General features: G+C 38.9%; 1 protein-coding gene across 1 annotated transcript in view; it reads left to right on the plus strand.

Moving 5' to 3' along the window:
• Positions 1-23,429, plus strand: part of LOC132835117 (serine/threonine-protein phosphatase 2B catalytic subunit beta isoform) — a 113,591-nt gene extending 90,162 nt beyond the window's left edge. The window contains exon 13 of the mRNA XM_060854448.1: positions 21,826-23,429. Within this exon, the coding sequence (XP_060710431.1) occupies positions 21,826-22,004 (179 nt within the window). The 3' untranslated portion in view covers positions 22,005-23,429. The remainder of the gene's footprint in view (positions 1-21,825) is intronic.
• Positions 23,430-24,920: the final 1,491 nt, after the last annotated feature.

The raw sequence follows: 24,920 nt of genomic DNA on the forward strand, positions 1-24,920 counted from the left end.
ATTTCCTGACCTTTGCTTTTAGATGCTTCTTCAGGTCTGGGGTATTTTTAAAGGTGACTATTTTAGGAGAGCTGCCTTGTATGTTGTAAATTCAGACATCCAAATAATTTTAAATCGTGTAAACCACAGCTCTTAGTCCCATAAACAGTCAGGCTGCATATCCTGTTGACTTCAGGTGACCATGACCAAACAAACCAAGCTTCAGTGAAAAGAGCACAAATATTTTACAGGCCATGTCCTATGACTATAAGTTAATTTGTTTATGATCATTGTATGATATTCAGTCTTAACTTGAGAAAACCAATAAATGAGGCACAGTAAGCATGGAGTATATCACATATACCCCATGAAATGGCACCAAAGTATTTATCTTCTGTTCATATTTGTGTACTGTGTATGCATGTTCACTCCGCTTGCTTGAATTGTCTTCAGATCTTGTAACGTGCTTTTCCTTCCTCCACAGATAAAACAGTCTTCTGTGGCTCTGTGCATCAATGTTAGAAGTAGTTATGTCTGTGTAACTTTCCAGAAGTATCTTTTCAGGAAATATTGTGGAGTCTGTTAATTCATATTGGGACTTAAGATGATTGGTTGTGTAAGAGTGAGTGTTCGAAATTGTGATCAAGTCTTTTTGACACCTTTGCAATTGAATGGGAGGAAACTCATCCCAGCATTGGCTTGTGATTAAACTTCCTTTGAGTGTTCATACTTGTTTATTTCAAAATAAAAATAGCCTGTGTAATTCCAACTACAAACTGGTTTGATTCAAATACTTTGCAACACTGGGAGGAAGGGGCCCAAAATATTTTGAACGTTCATCTGGAATCAAATTCAATATTTGAGTATGTATGACAACAAAAGAATGAGTGACTGCTGATATGAGTTGCTGAACCAAAACTGCCTACCCTAACTCAATTTCCTCATTCTTATCCATTATCATCATATTTTTTCCTTATTAAAATACTGAGATTGTGTTACACTTTGTAATGTCTTTGCCTCATTAGCTACTTGTGAAATATTTTATGTTGTAATAGTCCTCTGTGAGAAACAAATGATTCTGACTTCTCCATTTGTCCTGTTGATATCTTTTCGGTCCTTCATTAATTGATTCACCAAACAGTGGTCTATTATCATTCGTGTCATAATCACCTCTCATTGCTTTTCAAACTTTTAATAGGTTGTTCTCAACCCCTGTTCAGCTGGAAAAGTAAACAGTTTTAGAATCTTTTGGCGTTGTTATAATTTCTCATTTGGTATCATTCTTTCTGAACTCTGATTCTGATATCCTTCTGTTAAGTTGTCCCTGTCATATCGTTCTTTTGCTTTTAAATACATGGGCAGTGGGTTTAATTTAATGAAATGAATTTGCTAATTTATGGCCTTTGCTACTGACAATCTTCCACCTTTTAAAAATCTGTCTGCTCTGTTACATCTCAGTTCTGCAATCTGTTTAGGATCTTGCTGGCTTAGCATGTTTATCTTTCACTATTTTCAAAAATGTATCAGTTGTTTCGTTGCACTGAGTTGCATCCATCATAATTCTGTTCATTGCCACCTATTTGTGGTCTTCACAATAGTTTGCATTGATGCCTAAGTTAGTTTACTCAACAAACCTTTACAGTATTTTTTCTACACCCCAGGTCCAAGTCAATACTGTAAATGGATCAGTTGCCTGATAGCCACATCTCAGCAATCTGAAAAAAAATCTAATTATCCCAAATTTTGACTCGTACTCGCTTTCCAAGTTTGTAGCCTGACTGGCTGTAGTCACTTAAGACTTTTTTGTTACAAGTTATTAAATGTCTTTGGAAAATACGTATCCATAAAAATCAGTGTTACCTCTATAACTTAATTTTATCAACTAATTAATTTCATCAAGCACAGTCTGTCTTTCAAAATCATTTGCTGTGTTTCATGCCTAACCCTTGCCTTTCAAAGTGATTACTACCCTCATCTCATGTTATGGGCTTTTAAAGTTTATCAACAACTGAGGTAAGATTAATTGTATTCTCGTTTGGTCAGTTTCCTAGCAGACTGTTGACAGTGAGAGATTGTTGTAAGATCTCAGGATTTTGTGGCATCTATGTAAAGTCACTTCTTGACATGAGGCACTAATTCTTCATCCCAGAGCTGCATAACTGATTGTTCACACAACTGTTTTTTTCCACAGAAAAGTAGGTTCTTAAAAATTTTGTGTTTCGGTAAATTCTAATTGAAACATTTAAATGATATATAATTTGTACATGTAATGGAAACTTTCATATGCCACCATTATAGTACTGAAACCTGAGTGATCACATTGGTACATCTTTGAAAATACACGTTTCTAGACTCAGTAGTTGTTTCATTGATTTTTGTAGTGTGATGATCATTCAACTATGCAGATTAAATCTTTTCTGTCCTCCTACATAATTGGCCAACTTTGATTTGAGAGTCAAGTTAGTTTATTTAGTGTTTGGAAAGGAAGGAAATGTAGCAAGAAAAATGAAGTGCTGAGAAAGGTCTGGCGGCATCTGTGGAGAGAGCAGCAGATTAATGTTTCACATCCAATAGTACTCTTTGGCTTTGAAAAGGTCATAATAAAACGTTAGTTTTGTTTCCCTCTGCACTTGTACTGCCCAACTTGCTAAGTTTTCCAGCACTTTGATTTTGTTTCATATCTCTGACATTTGTATTGTACTTCTAAAGACATTTTGTCAGTGTTCCATTTAGAACCTGAGTTCCTTGGTGGTAAGATAGGTTGTATGCTTCAGTACATCAGTTCAGAACATCAGTTTCTTCAGGCAACAAATATTGCACATGGAGTTGATCTAGGCTGAGAGGAAAATGGTTGAGTAGTGCGAAGAAAATTGTAATCCAGTGGCCTAGTTAATGCTCTGGGAACACTGGTTCAGATCTCCCCTTGGCAGCTGTCAAATTTAAATTCAATTAATGAAATCTAGAATTGTACATTAATCTCCAGAAGAGTACCTATAATGCTATCAGTTTCTTTCCTCAAAAACCTATATGGTTCGTTCATGTCCTTTAGGGAAGGAAATTGGCTTTTCTTGCCAGGACTGGCCTACAGTGACTCCAGGCGCTTAGCAATGTGGTTGACTCTTAACTGTCCACTGAAATGGCTGAACATCACCCTGTTCAAGGGTAATTAGGGTTTGGCTACCATATGTCATGAAATAATAAAGTGTTGATGTCCCATGAAAGAATTGTTAAAAACTGTACATTATCTATTTACACCTCCTGGTTACACAGAGCTAACATTATGCCCCTCAATATTTTAAATGAGATGTTTTAAATTCAAAGTTGGCCTTCATTAATAATGTCAACAATCAGGTATTCCCCAAGTTAAAAAATCTCTCAACACCAGGTTATAGTCCAACAGGTTTATCTGGGATACTAGCTTTCACAGCACTGCTCCTTCAGATTCCAGATAAACCTGTTGGACTATAACCTGGTGCTGTGAGATTTTTAACTTTGTCCATCCCATCCAACAACAGCACCTCCACATCATGGTATTCACCAAGCCCAGTTTTCTTTTCAATTAACGTTAATGATCAAGAAAATTGAACAAGATATAAAACTGACTACCATTATCCACCAGATTCATTCTGCACTTTCAGCAGAGATCAATTTCATTCTCCACATCAGCTGCAAGAGTTGCAATCTTTTTGAGGATGGAGAAGGAAACCACTTGGTTGGATGAGGACATTTTGGAGCTACTTTATTTTACATCCATCGAGTTAAAAATCGTTATGTTTGGTACAAATTGTCGTCTTGCAAAATAATGAAAATATTATACTTGCTCACATGGGTTCTTTACTTTGGCAAATGAAATGATCATTAACCTTACTCTAATCTTTTCTCCGCCTTTGCTGGAAATCCTTGGCCTCAGCTTTCTTTGGAAAGAGCAACCTGACTGACAGCTCGTGTATCTGTGTTTGAACCCCTCTCTGTATGTTCACATTCTTGATTAGCACTTGTAGCCCAGGCACTTCTCCACATGATTAACTTGACATGCTTACCAGTTGCCCAGGCACACATATATATTTTCAGGACCTGTGGCAGGAAGCAACATCAAAGCTTAATCCATAATAGATTTTTAAAAGAAGAGTTATCAAGGGTGCAGGAACAGAGATGTGAAGATCACGCATGCACACTTATGACGAGAATGTGGTAATTGGCAAATCTCTCTTTTAATAACAAGAATGTGTCACATTTTTTGTAATAGAACTTCCGAAAGTGCTTCATAGGAATGTTATAAAATAGAATAGTTAAAACGGTAATGAAGCAGTCAGATTGTGAAAAATGCGTAACTAATTCATACCTGGGAACTCTTGTTTCAGGAAAGAAACACATTATTATGTGACTCCAGTCTGACATCAAAGTTGTTGACTGACATCTGAAGTGGGCTAGTAAGAAATTTGAGGGTATGTAGGTTTGAGCATTTATTGGTAGCCTTGCCAGTAATGCCCTTATCCTTTATTGGAAAATAAAATCTGAACCTATATTGTATATGCAATATACAACCTTGATAAAGACCCAAATATTAAAACTGTTCCTCAAAGCTGCTTTAAAGATTTCAGGCAGAGACTTGTGTCTCATGTTTGCTGTGGAACATGCTTGACCTATTTCCCAGAAATGAATGGAGGGCCTTGCTGCTTGTAATTATGCAAGGATTAACTGGACTGTAAGAAGGGTTAACCAAATTTCACACATGATGCAACCCAGATATCAGCTTTAATACATTTTGTTTTATTTAAAGTTTAAAATTGTTAATTTAGGCATTCAGGATTATAAACATACCGTGTAGAAGCATGCACAACGCTAGTTATCCATTTTTTTAATTCCAGATTTATACAGTCAGGAATCAGACCAAAATGTGCTTTGATTTATTTAAGCAGATATTGGGCAATGCAGCATCATCTTGATAAGAGTGGTTAGTATTTTGAACAGTATTTTGTGATTAGTCCCCCATGTTGATCTGCACTCTCTACAAACTGCAGTTTAACCTAAGAGCTTGACCTCATCTACATTTAAGTAAAAAGTGAGATCTGCAGATGCTGGAGATCACAGCTGAAAATGTGTTGCTGGTTAAAGCACAGCAGGTCAGGCAGCATCCAAGGAACAGGAAATTCGACGTTTCAGGCCAGAGCCCTTCATCAGGAATGAGGAGAGGGTGCCAAGCAGGCTAAGATAAAAGGTAGGGAGGAGGGACTTGGGGGAGGGGCGATGGAAATGTGATAGGTGGAAGAAGGTCAAGGTGAGGGTGATAGGCCGGAGTGGGGTGGGGGCGGAGAGGTCAGGAAGAAGATTGGAGGTTAAGAGGGAGGTGCTGAGTTCAAGGGAATCGACTGAGACAAGGCTAAGATAAAAGGTAGGGAGGAGGGACTTGCTAAGATAAAAAGTAGGGAGGAGGGACTTGCTGAGACCTTGTCTCAGTCGATTCCCTTGAACTCAGCACCGCCCTCCTAACCTGCAATCTTCTTCCTGACCTCTCCGCCCCCACCCCACTCCGGCCCATCACCCTCACCTTGACCTCCTTCCACCTATCACATCTCCATCGCTCCTCCCTACCTTTTATCTTAGCCTGCCTGGCACTCTCTCCTCATTCCTGATGAAGGGCTCTGGCCCGAAACGTCGAATTTCCTGATCCTTGGATGCTGCCTGACCTGCTGTGCTTTAACCAGCAACACATTTTCAGCTCATCTACATTTAAGCCTATTATCGCCATTGTTCCTTTGTAGACTCCACTGTTTCCTCACACCCCAGTAGAATTAAAGATTCCAATGTTTGCTTTCGAATCCATCTATAGCTTCTCCTTGGCTGTTCCCTAATCTGTACGTGTATTGTAGCCAAACCTTTGGTATCTGTCTACTCTGTATTCCATGCACTCCCCCATCACTTTGGATCGTTGACGATGCACTTTCACCGACAGCTGCCTTCCCCGAAGAAGGCCTCACTGAATCCTTGGGTCTTCCCATCTCCTCCTCATTTTCAAAATCTGAAAAAGGTTTCCCATGCTATCCTTTCATTGTCGCCCTTCAAAGATGCATATTTTTCCGTTTTGCTGCGTACTCAGCGCCGACAATGCGAGAAGTTGGATATGAAAGGTGAGATTGTGGGTTAAATTTTAGACTCCTTTCACCAGTGATTGAGAGGACTACATTGAGTCCAGAGTCTCAGTACCTTTTAATGTATCTAATTACCTGCAACATTTGTCTGAACATTTACCTTGTTGGAAAACTCTGTTGTAAAACCATTATTTGTGACGCTCTTTCGATTAGATAAACTAAAATGTATCACTTCAGATTTAATGAAAACGTGCTTTTCTATATCAATGTAGTGGGTTTGAAATAAACCTGTGCTTTCCTTCTAATACTTATTAACGTTTGGATTGATCATTCGCATCATGGAAAGCTGATTTTAAATCACAGAGCGCCCAAAGACAAAACACTCAACTGGATGGTTTGCAATAGTCTTCTGTGCTCAATTGCAAAATAGCCCAGGGTATCTTAAGTGGTACTACCATTGGCAACCTAATTTATGCTGCTTCTCGCAGTACTCGGATCATCTGATGTATTTTGGAGACTGCAGCTTACCTTGTGTGCTGATAACAAGCAGGCTGAGCACTGAGGCTGTTTGTACAGGACAGCTTCTTGGTGGACATCTACCTTTTTAATCCAGTAAGGACATTTCACATGTTGCCTGAGCCCTCTTCCTGTTGCTGACTGAATGTTTCACTGCACAATGGACCCCTCTAATATTGCAGAGTTGCTTCGGCCATTAAATGAACTCCTCAAAAGACTTAATGTATGTACTCCCTTCAGTCGTTCAGAAATTTAGCTGCAAATGTCTTAAGTTTTGTAATTGTAACTGCATCTACTACTTCCTCTGGCAGCTCATTCTGTATATGCACCACCCTTTGTGAGGAAAAAGTTATCCTCAAGTCCCTTTTAAATCTTTTCCCCTCTCACATTATACCTATGTCTACTAGTTTTGAACTCCCCTGCCGTAGGGAAAATAAGTTTTCTTTGCTGCACCTTTTCCAATTTAATAATCTTCTTCCTATAGAAGGGCAGCCAGAACTGAACACAGTACTCAAAAAGTCATCCCATCAAAGTCCTTTACAGACGCAACATGACATCCCAACTCGTTTACTCAGTGCACTGATCAATGAAGGTAAGGGTGCCAAACACTTGGAATGCTGTGTACATTTCTAGTTGCCCTGCTGTAAGAAGGATGTTATTAAACTGGAAAAGATGCAATAAAGATTTGCAAAGATGTTACCAAGACTTAAAGATTTGAGGAATAGGCTGGGACTCTTTTTTTTTTGAAGGGGTGACCTTATAGAGATTTATAAAATCATGACAGGCATAGATAATGTGAATAGGCAAGACCTTTCCCTCAGGTTAGGGGAGTCCAAAACTAGAGAGCAAAAGGCTAAGGGGAGAGATTTAAAAGGGACCTGAGAGGCAACCTTTTCACAGCTTGTATGGAACAAGCTGCCAGAGGAAATGGTAGAAGCAGTACATTTGGCATTTGGACAGGGATAGGAAATGTTTAGAGGGATATGAGCCAAACGTAGGAAAATGGAATTAGTTAAATTTTGGAAACCTGATCAGCATGGATGAGTTGGGCCGAAAGGGCCTATTTTTATTCTGTATAACCCTAACTCTAAAACACCTACTTTTCTGGTCCACACCCAGCAACCTAAAAGCAGAGCAAAAACATGCAACTGGTACAGTGGGAGTTGTTCATTTTATTCACTAAATTAACAAATAAATTAGGTAAATGTGCTATAATTATAAGGAACACCCTGGGTTTGCCTTCTAAATTTAGATTTTCTTCAAAAATTCTATGAAATATATCAAAAGTTTTCGACTTGGCTTAGCAGTACACATGGAAATACCTATGATTCTTCATGAATTTAATGTAGATTTTTATGCAGTTGATCCAGTGCCTGTCATTCTGCTCAGTAGTCCAGATTGTCAACTCCAGAGGTGAGGGGGAATGGACTTGACTGTGATCACCCCCTCTTTGATTTAATAATTCTATTATGTCAAGGTTTGTCTGCATTTGTCCATGTGTTGAAGTAACCTGGGTGAGGCATCTTGAGGGCCACCACCCACAGAACTGTATCCGAGCAAAGAGGAGGTCAGGGATTGGGAATTGGCTGGAAAGGAACAAACTGATTTGAATTGCACCCAGGTGTCCTAATGATGGTTGTTTCCAGAATATTATGTAGCATCTGAGCAATGAAGAATATCTGTAATCACTGTGGACAGAAATATAGAATTAACATTTCGACTTGGTATCCAGTTTTGATATGAAGTTGGCACCTTAACTCTGTTTCAAGGTGCCATCTTGACCTGCTGAGTCTCCATATCTAGTTTCTCTTGCCCCAAATATTCCCCTCTGCTTTGCTGCCAGTGTTATGTTCTACTCACTGATCAGTGGAAATAAAATTTGCGTTTGTAATACTTTGTCCTTGAAAGCTTTTTGAAATCTTGGGGGCAAAAAAAAAGCACAAAATCCATGAGATTGAAACAGAGTTTAAAATAAATTCAAGGTTATCCATTTTGACTGGAAAAATGTACGGGCAAGTTGTTATTATTTTAAATGAGAAGCTGATTCAAAGTGCGTCAGTGCAGAGGGATCTAGGTGTTTTTGTGCATGAATCACAAAGTGGGTATGCAGTTACAACTTATAGGCAAGTGGTGCCCTGGCATTCATTGCAAAGGGTCTGGATTATAAAAGTAAAGAAGTGTTGTTATTATATAAGGTATTGGTGAGATCACACCTGGAATAGTGTGTCCAGTTTTGATCTCTGTATTTGAGGAAGGATGTGGTGGCGCTAGAGGTAGTATAATAGAGATTCACCAGGTTGATTCCAAGGATGAAAGGGCTGTTGTACGAGGAGTGATTGAATAGTTTGGGCTTGTATTCAATAGAGTTCAGAATAATTTGGGAGGGGGAGGGAAACTGATTGAGGTATATCAAATGCTAAATGAAATTGATAATGTGGACATTGAAGATGTTTTCTCCCCTTGTGGAACAGTGTCAAGCAAGAGGTCATAGATATAGAGTGAGAGGAGTCATCTTCAAAACTGAGATGAGGAGAAACTATTTCTCTGAGGGTTGTGGATCTATGAACTTAACGTCTCAGAGTGTAGTGAAGGAGAATCAATGAACAGATTCAAGAAGGAAATAGAGATATTTCTGACGAAAAGTGTGATAAAGGGCTAGGGAAGAAGGCAGGAAAGTGGGGCTGAGACCAGGATAATGTTCGATGACCATGGTCATGTTAAATGGTGGAATGGGCTCAAAAGGCTGACTTATCTACCTTTACTCCTAATTCCTATGAATCCTGTTATCCACATTATCCATTATATCAGTATGATTCTTCCTGTACTGTGGTGTCTGGTACAAGCAAAGCCCATGTTCCCCTGTATGTGGGATGTTGCTTACTGGCGTAGTTAGTGAAATAGGCTGCAGCATTCGAATACCAAAAATGGAGAGTTTTAGAAGTGATGGCCAAAAACATTTGCTCAGGCAACATTAGCTTCCCAGAACTAAATGTGCCCATGTGGCAAATGGACAAATACAAGAAATATTGAAAATGCTTAGCTAGATGATCAGTAAGGCCTCTCTGCCTTTAACTGAGCACTCAGCTATCTTTAAAGAAAACCAGTCGATATCTATAAAGTATGTTACCAATCTTTCCCTTTGTTTCCCATCGTGCAGCTTTTGCAATTTATTTGATAAATTATCAGCTTTAATAGCTGATAAATCTATTTTAATTAAAACTTAGTTCACAGTGTGACATTAACCAATCGCAAAAGCTCCTTAACATGGAATAATTCTCAGTTGGCACAACTAAATGAACTTGCTTTTCAATTATGTGGAAACTTAAAGCCACCTCCTTTGAATCAAAAGCATTTTTTTATGTAAAATCATTTTGGTCCCAATAGCTTTAGTGCCAGCAATTTCGTCTATAAAACAGTTGCTGCAATGTCACAGACCCTGATTTGCAATGAACTCTTTTGCATGTTGTAAACAGAGTTTTAATTTTAAGAGACTGCACTCTTCTATCTTTATTTGTGTTGAGGAGGTGCCCTTGTCGAGGACTAACATGTAAATCTAATATGTTGTAATGAAATGATTGTAGATATTTCCTAATCAACCTGTCAGATGTGATTACAAACCTCTGCGTCAGGAGTGTGAGGGAATGCTATTCACTTGCCTGGATCTCTGCAACTCCAACAACCTTCAAGCTTGACACCATCCAGGACAAATGCAGCCTTATTGATTGATGCACATCCACAACCAACCACTCTTTATTACTAAAGTTCAGTAGCAGCAGTGTGTATCATCTGCAACATGCACTGCAGAAATACACCAAAAATTCATTAACAGCACCTTCCAAACCCAAGACCAAGGGCAAGGGCATCAGGTACATGGGAACACTGCCACCTGCAAATTTCCCTGCAAGCAGTTCACTACTTGACACGGAAATTTATCACCATACCTTCAGTGTTGATGTTCACAAATCTTGGAGTTCCCTCCCTAATGACATTGTGGATCTACTTACAGCGCAAATTGCAGCAGTTCAGGAAGGCAGGCCACCACACCCTTAAGGGTAACTAGGGACAGGTAATTGATGCTGGCCCACGACTGGGGGAAAAAAATTCAAAGTTCCGTACCTAAAATTCATTCTATGCTCTCGCCAACCTCAGTTCTTCTTCCAAGTTGTGCTTAGCTTACAGAAGTACTGATTACCCCCTACTGCAATCTCAGCTGGTTATTCAGCAGGGTGCTTCTTTGCTCTTGAAGCTGAAACTTCAACGAACAAGGACAAAGAACAGTACAGTGCAAGAATAGGCCCATTGGCCAACCAAGACTCTGTCTTTCTAAACTAAGCCTTTTGCCTCTATGCTATCCATAATCCCTAGTCCCTAACTATTCACATATCTGTGAAGATGCCTTTTAAATGTTGCTATTGTCTGTCTCCTCCACTACCTCTAGCAGCTCATTCCGCCACCCTCAGTGTTTATTAAAAAAAACCCTTGCCTGTCACATCTTTATGCTTGACCCCCTCTCACTTATTCCTATATCTCCTAGTAATATTTCAAGGAAAATGATTTCCACTGTCCATTCTATCCGTGCCACTCATGATTTTGTTAACTTCTATTGGGTGGCCACACGTCCTTGGGTGTTCAAGTGAAAACAAACAAAGTTTGTCCAATCCCTCATTAACCTTTGTCAATAACCTCCAAACCTTGCAACATCCTGGTGAACTTTCAGTATCTTCTCCAAACCCTCCACATTCTTCTGGTCGTGTGGCAACCAGCACTGTTCATTGGCCTAACTTAATTGTTGTACAGCTGCAATATGACTTGCCAATTTTTGTACTCTATGCCCTGGGGATGAAGGCAAGATTGCCATATGCCAGCTTGACCACCGTATCATCTTGTTGATACTTTCAGGGAGCTGTAGACCTAGATTCTCCTGCATACTATTCTGCTAAGGTTATGTCATTTATTATATATAGTACACTGTTTACTTCAAAAGATCCAGAATCTATGTTAAGCATTCCTAGGACATTATCTACCCAGCTGAATGTGTATTTGATGATTTCTGGGCCATTGTGACATTCACAATCATACATAACTTACTGGGTTAACTAGATTGCGTCAGATCTCCTAATTTCGATAAAAGACCCCAGATCTCACCAAGGTCATTTCCTGTAGCAGGTTAATGCTTGCTGTCTTATCCCATTTCATTCCTATTATCAGATTTCATAAAGATTAGACAAAACTGAGCAGCTTCTAGGTCATTGCAGAGGGCATTCAAGAGTCAGGCACATTGCTGTAGATCTGAAGTTGTGTATAGGCCAGACCATATGAAGACAGATTTTCCTTTCCGAAAGGAATTAGAGGGACAGGGGGCATTTTACACCAATTGACAATGACTTTGTGGTCACCACTAGATTCGTTTTTAATTCCAGTTTCACTATTTGCAGTGCTGGGATTCAAACCCATATTCCCGGAGCCTGGTACCATGGATTGCTAGTTTAGTGATAATACCATCTCCCTCAGCCCTCAATCCCTTGTCCCTAAAGTCCAGGACAATTTGAGAAAATGGTTTAAGCAGCATATGAATCCCACAAATCCATAAATTGAGGAACAAATTACACTGGTTTGGCCTCAGCTAAAGTATTGAGGCTGATTCTGAGCATACTTCAGAGAAAGGTAGAGGATGCTTACCAGGATGTTTGCAAGAATGAGTGACTTCAGTTGTGAGGTGATGTTAAGTAAGATGAACATTTTGGAGTGAATAGGCAGAGATAAATTAGCCTCCATCTGAGTTACTCAGTACTCAAAGGCCATTAATTCAAAACCATTGGCTCTTAAGAGAGGAATGAAGAGAATTTGCTTTGAGTTGTTGGTTCTGTGAATGATTCCTCATCGCTGAAACCATTTTTGTGAAATGCTTTTGCAATACCTTTTGCATCCTTGCTATGATGTAGTGCCTAGAACGTGGTCTATTAACTCCACTTGAGGCCAAACCAGAGTTGAAGTTAAACATAATTTACAAGTTCTTGCATTCTGTACTGTAATGCTAAATCCTGGCATCCTGCATGATTTACAATTCTACATTCTCTCACTTGTTTCCAAGTACCGATGCCCAAGGAATTATATTAACCTGAGCATCCCCTCTCTGGAAAACAGCAATTAATCTGCTGACCTGTTATTCAGCCAATTTCTTATGCGAGTCTAAACGAGTCCCTTTTGGAAATCTATGCGTACCATATGAACAGCATTACTCTCGTCAATCTCTGGCCTTTCATCAAAACAACGCAAGCTAGTTAGTCAAATGCAGTTTCCTCTTAAGTCCATGCTGGCCAAGTGACTATTCATTTTGTCCTGAATAATTGTTTCTCAAAGTTTCCCCAACACAGATTAAATTAAGAGGACTGTAATTGTTCGGTTTATTTTCACACCCTTTTTGTGAATAAAGATATATCATTTGCAGTTCATCAGTCTTCCCAGTACGCCAATTTGAGGGTTAAAATCCACTTTGACCTTGAATAAACAGACAACACCGAGGTAACCTCAATCCAATTAATAATCCAGAGTGATGACTCTCCGTTTCCATATGTTGTCCTAGCCGCTACATCTTAAAGCTTCCTAAAGAGGTGTAAATTATCCCCCAAATCATGTCGCCATCTCTGTTCCTCTTGGGCTGAGGGACTAAAACTAAGCACAGCACTCTGAATGAAATCATATCAAATAAATAGTTAAATGTAATTGAGGAAATACTGTGGTTTCATAGTGGAACTCTCCTCTCTCAATTAGAGGATCCCAGCAGTTTTGCACACAAAATATAGACCAAAACTCTGATCTGCCGCCATGGTTCAGGGCTTTACCTCTAACATGGTATTTGTACCTGCTGTGTGAATAATACTGCTATGGTACAGTGATAATATCATGAGCATGACCTTCAAACATATACTGACTATGAGACACAAAACAATACTGTCTACCACGTGGGGAGTTGTAAAAGGACCCGTGATCCGATCTGAAAAAAAGAAGGGAGGTTCTCCTGGTGTGTTGGGCAGTATCTATCCCTCAGTATATATATCTCAAAAAAAATTGTCTGGGCATGTGTGTCATTACCTTTTGAGGGGCCTTGCTATATAGCAATTAGTTGCCATGTTTTCCTGTATTATATCAATGGTGTCTTTTCACTCCTTACCCGATTGGCTGTAAAGTGTACTGGGATTGCCTGATTTCACAAATGGTGCTGGATAAAATGCAAATAATTTCTTTTCTGGAGTGGCAAATTGAGTTAGAATGTAGAGATAATATTGCTGAGGTAGATGAGGCAATGCCCTGGGTTACATGCACATGGTGTGTATTTGCATTTAAAAGGCAAGAGACCCTGATAATGGAAGCTGAATAATGCTAGAGGGAGTTTACTGGCTTGGTGAAAGCAAAATTTGACTGACTTTGCCATTTCAGTCCATATCCATTCTAACTTGACACTGTTTTGTGGCTGCATTGTGATGTGTTTAATCATGCCGGTTTTCCTCACTGAAACAGATGTTTGTATATTTTATAAGAATAGTACAAGTGGATAAAAAACTTGAATCGAGACCTCTTTGAAAGCTGCAGATGCTTCTTGCGTTGGATAATTAGAATCCCTTTCCTGATTTATGGACCCTGCCTAGGTTAAACATCAAGCTACAACCTGAGGACATGATCAAGTGTGATGCCTCCAAGGGTGAATAACTTGCAGAATATGGAGGATGACCAATTGAGTGAGGAACTGAAAAGCTACCAGAGTCTTTATGGCGAGGGTGAAAATTTAGATAGAGATATAAATGTTGAATATTTTTTCCAAGGATTGGGATAGAAATAATAAACAAGATAAGTTTGGGACTTTTACACAGAAATTGAAAGGGGCTATCCCAGATTGGGTTTGAGCTGACTAAATTGTTGTATCTGTTGGATTAGTAGAATATTTGTTTACAGCTGAAGTCATCACATTAATCTTGGGCTTTCTTACCTGCAGTGAATGCAGTGTTGACATTCCCACTGTGAAACAGCTGAATTGATTTTTTTTTTCAGCAGTCCTCTTTACCTTTTGGATTATTGAATCCCAGTTTTGAGTATAATATTGTTGTTCCACCATCCCAGTTTTGAAGTTGGGACAGGGCAAGATTGAAATTGGACAACAAAATCATTAATCCTGGATATCTTTGCGTTCTTGCCAGCCCCTCTGAGTTTACATCTGAGGCAGTTTGATTTAGTAGAGGGAACTTTATCTAAAAGGATGCTTATCACTGGATGTCTGAAATGGACTTTAGTGATATACTTCATATTAACAAAGGTAGAAATAATCCAAAAATGTTTGAGGGATAAAAATGTAGCAAAAATCAGATAGGCAGAATTGACAAATGCTTGAGACAAAATTATTTCGCTTGTCTATAAATTCCTGTGTTTGTTCTTCTTCTTAGACTTTTCAACTTGCAGATTTTTATAGCTCAGAATCAGTGCAATCAATGCCCAAATCAATGTCTCTCAAAGATCTGGCCTAGTTTTCTTCTCAGAGAAAGGAGATGTGTTGGTTCCGTAGACAGGTGCTGAGGAAGGGCTCATGCCCGAAACGTCGATTCTCCTGCCTTTTGGATGCTGCCTGACCTGCTGTGTTTTTCCAGCAGCACATTTTCAGCTCTAGTTTTCTTCTCAACCAATTTTCATACTTAACACATCTGTGATTCTGATTTTAATTAGTATCTGCCATCCGATATCTACATGGGCTGTCCAATTGAAGGTAATAATTCAGTGCCATTCTCCAGACTTTTCCCCATACCCTTGCACATTGTTTCTTTTTAAATAATGTCCAATATGCTCTTGAATGCTCCAGTTGAAGCTGCTTCCAACTACACCTCCAGGCAGTACACTTGTGCAAGAAAGATTTTTTCACATTACGTTTGTTTTTTGTCACAAATCACTTTAAATCTGAGCCATTTATTCTTGATCCTTTGAAAATGGAGAATGGTGTCTTCCTATCTCTCTCGCTATTTGCCCCTATTAACAAGAACACTTTTTTTTTAACACTTGTCTTCACCATGTCCTGCTATCTTCAGTGATCTGTCCACATATGCACCCAGGTTTCTCTGCTCCTCCAACCTCTTTCGAATTGTATCCCCTATTTTATGTTCTTCCAGCCAAAAGCCATCATTTTTCACTTCTGCACTTCAAAGTTCTACTCTGCTTTACCCACAGTTTATAATACTTTTGAGTTTCATATCATCTGTAAACTCTGAAATTGTGCTCTGCAGACCAAGATCCAAATCACTAATATACATCAGGAAAAGCAAGAGTCTTGTTAACAACCTCTGGGAAACTCCAGTACAAACCTTCCTCAGCCTGAAAAATATCCACCAAACATTACTCTCTCTTTCCTATCAGTCAGCCAATTCTGCATTCATGTTGCAGCTGTCACATGTCAAGGTTTTTCCAATCTTGGTGCAGATTTCTGGGTGTGTAAAGTTTGCTTCATTCTGAGTTACTCAAGTGTTGGCATGAGTGTTTTATACATAAACTGATTTTCAGATACTAATCATTCTCCACACCAACAATGCTTTGTTACATGCCCATTACAATATAAAAGTATGCGTGAGCTGTGATCTGTTCTTTTTCTCTCGAGCTAAGATAAAAAGCAAAACCAAAGTAAGAACTGAATTGATTAATATCCATATTGTTTTGCATTACAGTACCAGTATCATCTATGCTTTGAACAAATTATAAATTGTACACTGCTGAAATTTCTATTTCCTGTGTTGTATATTAACACTTTTGCATACTAAAGCTGCCACCCTGAATCTGGAGTTAATTATGGTTCTGTCTGGGGAATAATGTTATGCTGCTGTTTGTTCCTTACTATTTCTATGAAATACTACGCTACTCATCTCTCTCATTCATTTTTGCATGCAACTGCTCACTTCTGTACAGCCACAATTGAGGCAATTGAGACTGATGAAGGTACGCCCAGTGTGTCAGAAATCAGAGATATGTGGCAGAATTCTGGGGGTGTGGGGTGAAAATGATGTAGATTTTGGATTGATCTTAACTTGCACAACAGAAATTGAATTGGTCTCTCATTCACTTTTATTGTGAATAGAGAATTTTTTTGAGGAATATTGTTTTTCCTTTTGTAAAGGTGAGTTAGGTTTAGTTGTCTCACTGTCTACATTACCTTGTTTGAGGTGATATTGTGGAAGTGAGTTGACAGATGAATAATTTCTTTAACAACCTTGTCAATTTATATGGAGCATGTTTCATTAGTTTAAGTTCTGCATGTTAGAGTGCAGTCTTTCCAGTGTTTGAAGTTACTGCATGAGAGTGCTGAAACAATTTGCATGTTTCTGTTAGATTCTTAAAGACAAATGCACCACCATCTTGGTAGTAAGTGAGCTGAAGGATGATTTCCTATTCCAGCAATCTTATTTTTTTCCCCTTGGAATTAATTTGGATGATCTCATTGGTCTCTTTCTGACCTTTGCCTCAGAAATGCTCATTCCTACTTGTTCCAAAAGCAGATGGTTCAAGATTGTTCTCAGATGTTTACAAAAAAGTACAGATCATCCTCCTGCCCATGAACTGGTACAGGGAGTGGCTGAGATCAGGCACACCATGTATTGAATGATGTAATATTTATGGATTCATAAATCTGTAGCATTCAAATGAGCATTAGAAGGGGCAAGAGGAAAATAGTTCATGACTCCCAACGATGAGTGAAGAAGGATTCTAGAAATAGAGATAAAGCGCTACCATGGTCAACCAAAGAAGTTGATAAGAGTCACACCTTGAATGAAAAAAAACATACAATATGGCAAAGATTTGTGGTAAAGTAGACGATTGAACTTTTTTAAAACCAAAAGCTGAGGGATGAAATAGAGAGGGTAAATCTGTAATAGGGATTGAATGTGCTCCTTAATAGAAAGGAAGAGATGACAAAGTGAAGTTAGGCTCTTTAGAGAATGAGACTGGAGGAAAACAAAAGGTAGGCCAGTTAGCTTAACACATGTTAGTGGGTAAAGATTTGAGCCTATTATAAAGAATGTAACAGAACATCAAGAAATGCATAATATAGTCAAGCAGAGCCCTTGTGGCTTGCTTCATGCCTGACAAAGTTATTAGAAGTCTTTTGAGGATGGAGAATGCTGGATGAAAGGAGAACTAGTAGATGTAATGTATGTAAATTTCCAAAACACAGTGAAAAACCTATCACAAGTTAGGTTTCTTACCCTTACTCAGTGATGTTGGGAGTAGTCTGTTAGCATGGATAGAGAACTGGCTAATTAGAGTCATAGTGATATACAGCACAGAAACAGAACCTTCGATCCAACTCATCCATGCCGCCCAGATATCCCAACCCAATCTAGTCCCACCTGCCAACACCTGGCCCATATCCCTCCCAACCCTTCCTATTCATATACCCATCCCAGATGCCTTTTAAATGTTTCAATTGTACCAGCCTCCACCACTTCCTCTGGCAACTCATTCCATACAGATACCATCCTCTGAGTGAAAAAGTTGCCCCTTAGATCTGTTTTTTTATATCTTTCCCCTCTCACCCTAAATCTATGCCGTCTAGTATTGGATTCCCCCATTCCCAGGAAAAGACTTTGTCTATTTATCCTACCCATTCCCCTCATGATTTTATAAGCCTCTATAAGGTCACCCCTTAGCCTCCTATGCTCCAGGGAAAACAGCCTCAGCCTATTTGGTGAGGGTTGGTGTGGACTGGTTGGATCAAAGGGCTTGTTTCCACACTGTAGGGAATCTAATCTAATCTAATGTATTCAACGTCTCCCTATAGCTCATATTCTCCAACCCTGGCAACATCCTTGTAAATCTTTTCTGAGCCCTTTCAAGTTTCACAACCTCTTTTCGAGCAGAAGGAGACCAGAATTGCGCGCACATTTCCAACAGTGACCTAACCGATGTTCTGTACAACCGCGATCTCCCAACTCCTGTACTCAGTACTCTGACCAGTAAAGGGAAGCATACCAAATGCTGCCTTCACTATCCTATCTACCTGCGACTCCACTTTCAAGGAGCTATGAACCTGCACTCCAAGGTCTCTTTGTTCAGCAGCACTCCTTAAGACCTTACCATTAAGTGTATAAGTCCTGCTAAGATTTGCTTTCCCAAAATGCAGCACCTTGCATTTATCTAAATTGAACTCTATCTGCTACTTCTCAGCCCATTGGTCCATGATCCCATTGTAATCTGAAATAACCTCCTTCGCTGTCCACTACACCTCCAATTTTGGTGTCATCTGCAAACTTACTAACTATACCTTTTATGCTCACATCCAAATCATTTATATAAATTATGAAAAGTAGAGGACCCAGCACCGATCCTTGTGGTACTCCACTGGTCACAGGCCTCCAGTCCGAAAAACAACCCTCCACCACCACCCTCTGTCTTCTAACTTTGAGCCAATTCTGTATCCAAATGGCGAGTTCTCCCTGTATTCCATGAGATCTAACCTTGCTAATCAGTCTCCCATAGGGAACCTTGTCAAATGCTTTACTGAAATCCATATAGATTACATCCATTGCTCTGCCCTCATCAATCCTCTCTGTTACTTCAAAAAACGCAATGAAGTTTGTGAGATATGATTTCCCACGCGTAAAACCATGTTAACTATCCCTAATCAGTCCATGCCTTTCCAAATACATGAACATCCTGTCCCTCAGGATTCACTCCAACAACTTGCCCACCATTAACATCGGGCTCATTGGTCTATAATTCCCTGGCTTGTCTTTACCATCCTTCTTAAACAGAGGCACCACGTTAGCCAACCTCCAGTCTTCCAGCACCTCACCTGTGACTATCAATGATACAAATATCTCAGTAAGAGGCCCAGCAATTACTTCCCTAGCTTCCCACAGAGTTCTAGGGTACACGTTTGGATATGGGGGCATTGTAGGGTGGCAACCTGTAATAGTGTATTGCTGTAGAGATTGATGTTGGGGCCACAATTCATTTTAATTAATAGTAATAACTTGGTTGAGGAAAGTGATTGTACAATCGCCATGTTTGCAATTGGCATAAAGATATCGGGGAGGGCAAGTGGTGAGGATGCAAAGGGATTTAGACAGGTTAAGTGAATGGTGAAAATATGCCCAAAGGAAAATGAGGTTATGCACATTGACAGGATGAATCGAGGAGCTGAATGCTAATTAGGGAAGGCTCCAGAGTACACAACAGAGAAACAATATGGAATGTTGGCTTTTATTTCAAAGGGAATGGAATAAAAATGTGGAAGCCTTTCTAAAGCTATGCAAAGCACTAGTCAGATCACAGCTGGAATACTGTGAACATTTATGGGCCCCTTTATCTAAAGGAAAATTTATACTGGCGGTCCAGAGAAGTTTTAGTGGGTTGGCTCTGGCCATCTAAGAAATGTCTTATAAGAAACATTTAAGTAGGTTTGGCCTGTAGTCACTGGAGTTTGGAAGAATGAGCGGTGACATTACTGAAGCATAAGATTCTTAGGGGATTGACAGGATAGTTGTTTCCCTTTATGTGAGAATCTAGAATCAGAGGGCATAATCTCAGACTGGCAGGTCACCTATTTAAGATAGAAATGAGGAAGAATTTCTTTGGTTAGAAATTTTCTGTGGCATCTTTTTTTACCAAGGCTGAGGTAGACTGATTTTTAAATCAGTTAGTAGATTGAGGATTCGGGGATAACGTAGAAAATGGAGTTGAGTATCAAATTAGCCATTGAATGGCAGACTCAATGGGATGGAAGGTTTACTTCTGCTCCTGTGTCTTATGAGGCAGTTTCCATTCATACTCATAAATTATGGTTGAATTTGTGCATTTTATGAATTCATTTGAAGATGTAGCTGTTTAAATTGTGAATTCTTGAACAAATTAATCCATCAGAACTTGGCTCTAAGAAATTAGCCAAGAATTTCCAAATAGGCTTTCTGTGGTCTCCTTACTGAGAGCTGCAATGAAAATAGGCCTTCAGCTTGCTTACAGTCTGTGAACAATAAGGTTGCTCCTTTGTCTTTATATATATATTAGTGTTCACAACGCATCTGCCTGGTTGTGCAAGATTAATAATGATAGACTTTAAACTGCAAATTTCATGCAGGCCCTCTTATTAAAGGGCTTGGTGTTGATATTTTCAGCTGTCTTCAAGTAAGTTAACAGCTAAGGTAACAGCACTGTATTCATGATAGCTTATTTTCCTGTGACAAACTATTTTAAAATAGACTTTATAATTGTTAAATGTGATGTTGACTTAGATTTGACATGGAGATTGATACATTAATCAAAAAGCAAAGTATCTTTCAAATTTTTATGTAGCAAATTCTTGTGTATTAGTCTAGAAGCTCTGTTGACACGTCCTTAAACAGCAGTCAAACAATAATGGAGCCAGCCATTTCACATGATTGCATTGTAACTCATTAAAAGTGTACTTTTAGCTCAAAAGTAATCTTTTGAGTAAAGTTATTGGAAATCAAACTCACCAACATAGTCGCCTTTAATTAAAACTATTTGCTGGAAGTGATGAGCTTACATTCCTCCCCCCCCCCCCCCAACCTTCCTGATGACTGATCTGAGTCTGACGTTACAATAGGTTCCAGTCAACAAAAAATGGTGGGGAGGCTTCCAGTTATTGACATATATTTGGAAATTTGATCCCGAAGATTGGCTTGAATTTTGATTGCAAAAGCAAAAAAAATTAATTAAAAGTGAACTGATTCATGCGCTTGATATCTTCTTCAAACTGTGAAAAAAGACGAAAACTGTACCAGATCCAGTAAAGAAGAATCCTGGTCACACTGGCCACGAGATGAATCAAATGTCAGTTTTTAGATGTTATGACTTTATGTTGCTGTTTGTCAAATTTCTTATTTGATTTTCCGACTGTTTTGCTGTGCCTAGCAGGACAGACGAAGATCACTACCCCAACATACAGGGAAATTCATCCCTTGTACAAACTGTAGCTTTTTCTGATTGTCCTCTGATAGTTTGCTTCATAAGGATTTTGGTGCTCTGTAGTTTCTTCAGGTATTCAGTCTCCTATTTCTGTCCTGTAAAATGGAGAATTGTCTGGCAACAGATTTATGTTGGTGAATGAGGGACAGAAGTGTTTCACTGAATACACATTAAATTTTTAAAACGCCATTACCTCTGATATTGAGCTGATCATTTTATTTTGCTTATAAGAAATCTACTTTGTCCCATTTCCACCACTCATTCATTTATTCTGTATTTCATTAAGCAATCCGAGGATTCTCACCACAACACAAAATCTGTAGTTTTGAAGAAGCTAAAGGGCTGGACAGGATTAATGAGCGAATGCCTCCAAGGAAGGATGCTACCCAGCAAGATGGCATCAACTCAGTGAATGCGTCAAATACTAACGAGAACAATGGAACTGGCAACAGCAACATACAGTGACTGTCACCCCTTATCATTCTCTCATTGCCTGAGATCTCCCTGAATCAGCTTCTGAAATGGCTTCAGTTTCTTGGCCAAAGCGATCTATCCATATGTTTTTTTGAACGACTGAACAAATTTGGTGACTTTTAAATGATCAGATATGGTAAAGCCATCCTGCTTTTGAGAGAACGGCCTGTGGTAGATGAAGATTCATGTGCATGCAGCATATACTCAAGACTTCTGGACCCTTGGAAAGGCATAACTGTTTTCACTAAATCACGTCTAGAATAGCATCTCACGCCCATCGACTTCAGCACCTGTTAAGTTTACAATCTTTGTTGAATAGCTTTAGTTGATTCCAATCAAATTTGAACAGAAACCCTAATTAATGCTGAAGAGCCACTATTTATTGCTGAACATTGTTTCATAATAATGTCTACTAAAGACAAGTTTTTAAATGGTAGAATGGTCTTAAAAAGTAATTCTGAGGCTGCAAAATTATGTATTTTAAATTTAGAAAATGCCAAAAATAAATCTATTGGATGGCAGGGCCTGGTAACATGCTGACCTCAGCTTTATTCCTTCTATCGGACGTTATTAAGCCTGTGCTACAATTGCTGCATTCTAGTTTGTAGAAATGTTTCTTGCTTTAAAAGAAACCAAAGCTATTTAACCCAGAAAGACACTGGCCCGTAGACCCCAGCTTTTGTTAAATTTACATTTCTGGCCCCTTTTTAAGTTTTAACCTTATTTTGAATTACTAGCCCACACACAATGTTAATTGAAAGGTACTTTAAATTGGATTTTGTACATTGTGAAAAGACATTTGATTCATATCAAGTCTGTAAAGCTTAGCTGTGTAATTTGTGTATGCATGTTTTTTCATTTTGCAGATATTTAATATATTAGACCTATTATGTACAGGACAGCATCCTAGGGTTGCATAAATGTAATGGGTACCTTTTTTAGTGCATTGTGAGTATTCGACTGGCTTATATTGCACCAACCCCCAGGGTGGAAGAGCTTCAGGCGTTTTGACATGTTTCTGTTTATGCGATGCAAGCTATTGTCCAGTTTAAAACCAGGATCGTGGTGGCAGTGTCAAATCAAGGTTGCATGTGAATTTTTTTTATAATAATGCTCTGTTCAAATACATTGTGTCAAAAAGTTAATGTTTTATTTGATTAATAACAATATTGATTGTCACAGTACTTGGCTGTATTTTAATGCATTTGCAACCGGATCCATTTCTCAATCTCTCGCCCACCAAACTTGAAACATCATCATGGGAAAGAAAAATAATTGTCTCCCCTCTTCGTTTGCCATGAGCACATGTACATAAGTCTGTCTCAGCTGGAAGCTGTACACTTGCTCTGACATATTTAAATATTTTCTAAGATGGTACACAATAAATGTTGTGTATGGGCCACGGCTTTTACCGGACAGTGTGGATTTATTCTTTCTACCCTGTTGGAAAATATAAAATTCCTTCATCAGAAGCAAACAAGATGCTGCACAGTCCCTCAGTATATGGACTATTCAGTCAGTCTCCTTGCATTGATTTGATTAGAATTCAATTACTTAAAATACCCTGGCCCCTTCATTGTGTGCTAAGTGTTAAAGATATATTCATTGTCTTGCATGAAATGTTTCCTGCCCAGTGGTGATTAGAGAGCAGATTTTCTCCTTTTTATTCCTTTCCTGGCTCCACTCAAATTAATCAGCTTTGCATTTGATGTTTGTTGTCTAATTACAATGAAGTTTTAAATTTGCTACTTACAATCTTATTTTTCATTTGAATTGACTTAAAGAAGTTTAATTTGAATTAACTTGATTGTTAACAACTTGCGAACAAAAATGGAAATAGTTTCTCTGAACATTCCACTTTCATTCAGTATCCTTCATGCTGTGCTGTGGGTATTAGCTTTGGCCGACATTGAGAATATCACTGGATCTCCATCAAAACGTTCTAACAGGAGAATCTCATGGTCTTACTTAGCTACGTTTGCAGTGTCAACCTTGGTCCAGTTGATAACACACTTGCCACTGAGTCACCTCAGAGTTCAAGTCCAGTTCTACATGCTTCAGTCTTAGTCTCATTTAACATTCTAATGCGTACTGAAGGTGCTACCTGAGAGATGGAGCATTAAACTAAAGTCTGTGTCCACCCACTGAGGGTGCATGTAAATATCTGTTGGCATTAATACTGAAGGAGGAAAATTCTCCCTGGTGACTATGAATATTTATCCCGCAGCCAAACATAAAACTAGATTAGCTGGTATTTAGCAAGTCGTTGCTGCTGTGATCCTGCTGTGGCTGACATATTTGCGATATTAAAAGTGATTAAACATCAAATTGATGTTATTAGCTATAAAATGCTTTGCAGAATCCTGAGGTCAGGGAAATAATATAAATGCAAGTCTTTCCTTGTCTAAAGATCCCTCTTTTGGATTGATGCCGAGGTTTTGTTTTGGAAAAACAGAAGTTGGTCGAATATACACAGTGCAGGATATGCTTGGAACCTGAACAGGAAACTAAAAGATAGTCAGTAGATGATGAGATGGATGACTTGCTTGGATTTATTTTTAAAAACTGCAGATGCAGTCAGGCAGAAAAACTGGAGTTTTGTGATTTGAAAAATAGGAAGTACAACAAATCTAAAAGGTGACTTCTGATATTTGATGATTTTAACCTGCATTTCAAGGCAGCATGGCTTCTGGTCTTCACTGTTCTTCTTTCATTCCTCGTATCTCTTTTTATAACCAGAGTGACCAATATTTGTGGCCTTCAGGTTTCTCACGGCCTCACTCCTCTCAATACAATAATCCTTGCCTTTGTACCCATTCACTGTCATCCCTGTCACAGAATCAGGACTTTCATGACAGTAACCAGAGCACAGAGTAATTTCTAATGACAGCTGCCTTTGGGCTGGAG

Source organism: Hemiscyllium ocellatum, chromosome 43 (assembly GCF_020745735.1).
Source record: "Hemiscyllium ocellatum isolate sHemOce1 chromosome 43, sHemOce1.pat.X.cur, whole genome shotgun sequence".
NCBI lineage: Eukaryota > Metazoa > Chordata > Chondrichthyes > Orectolobiformes > Hemiscylliidae > Hemiscyllium > Hemiscyllium ocellatum.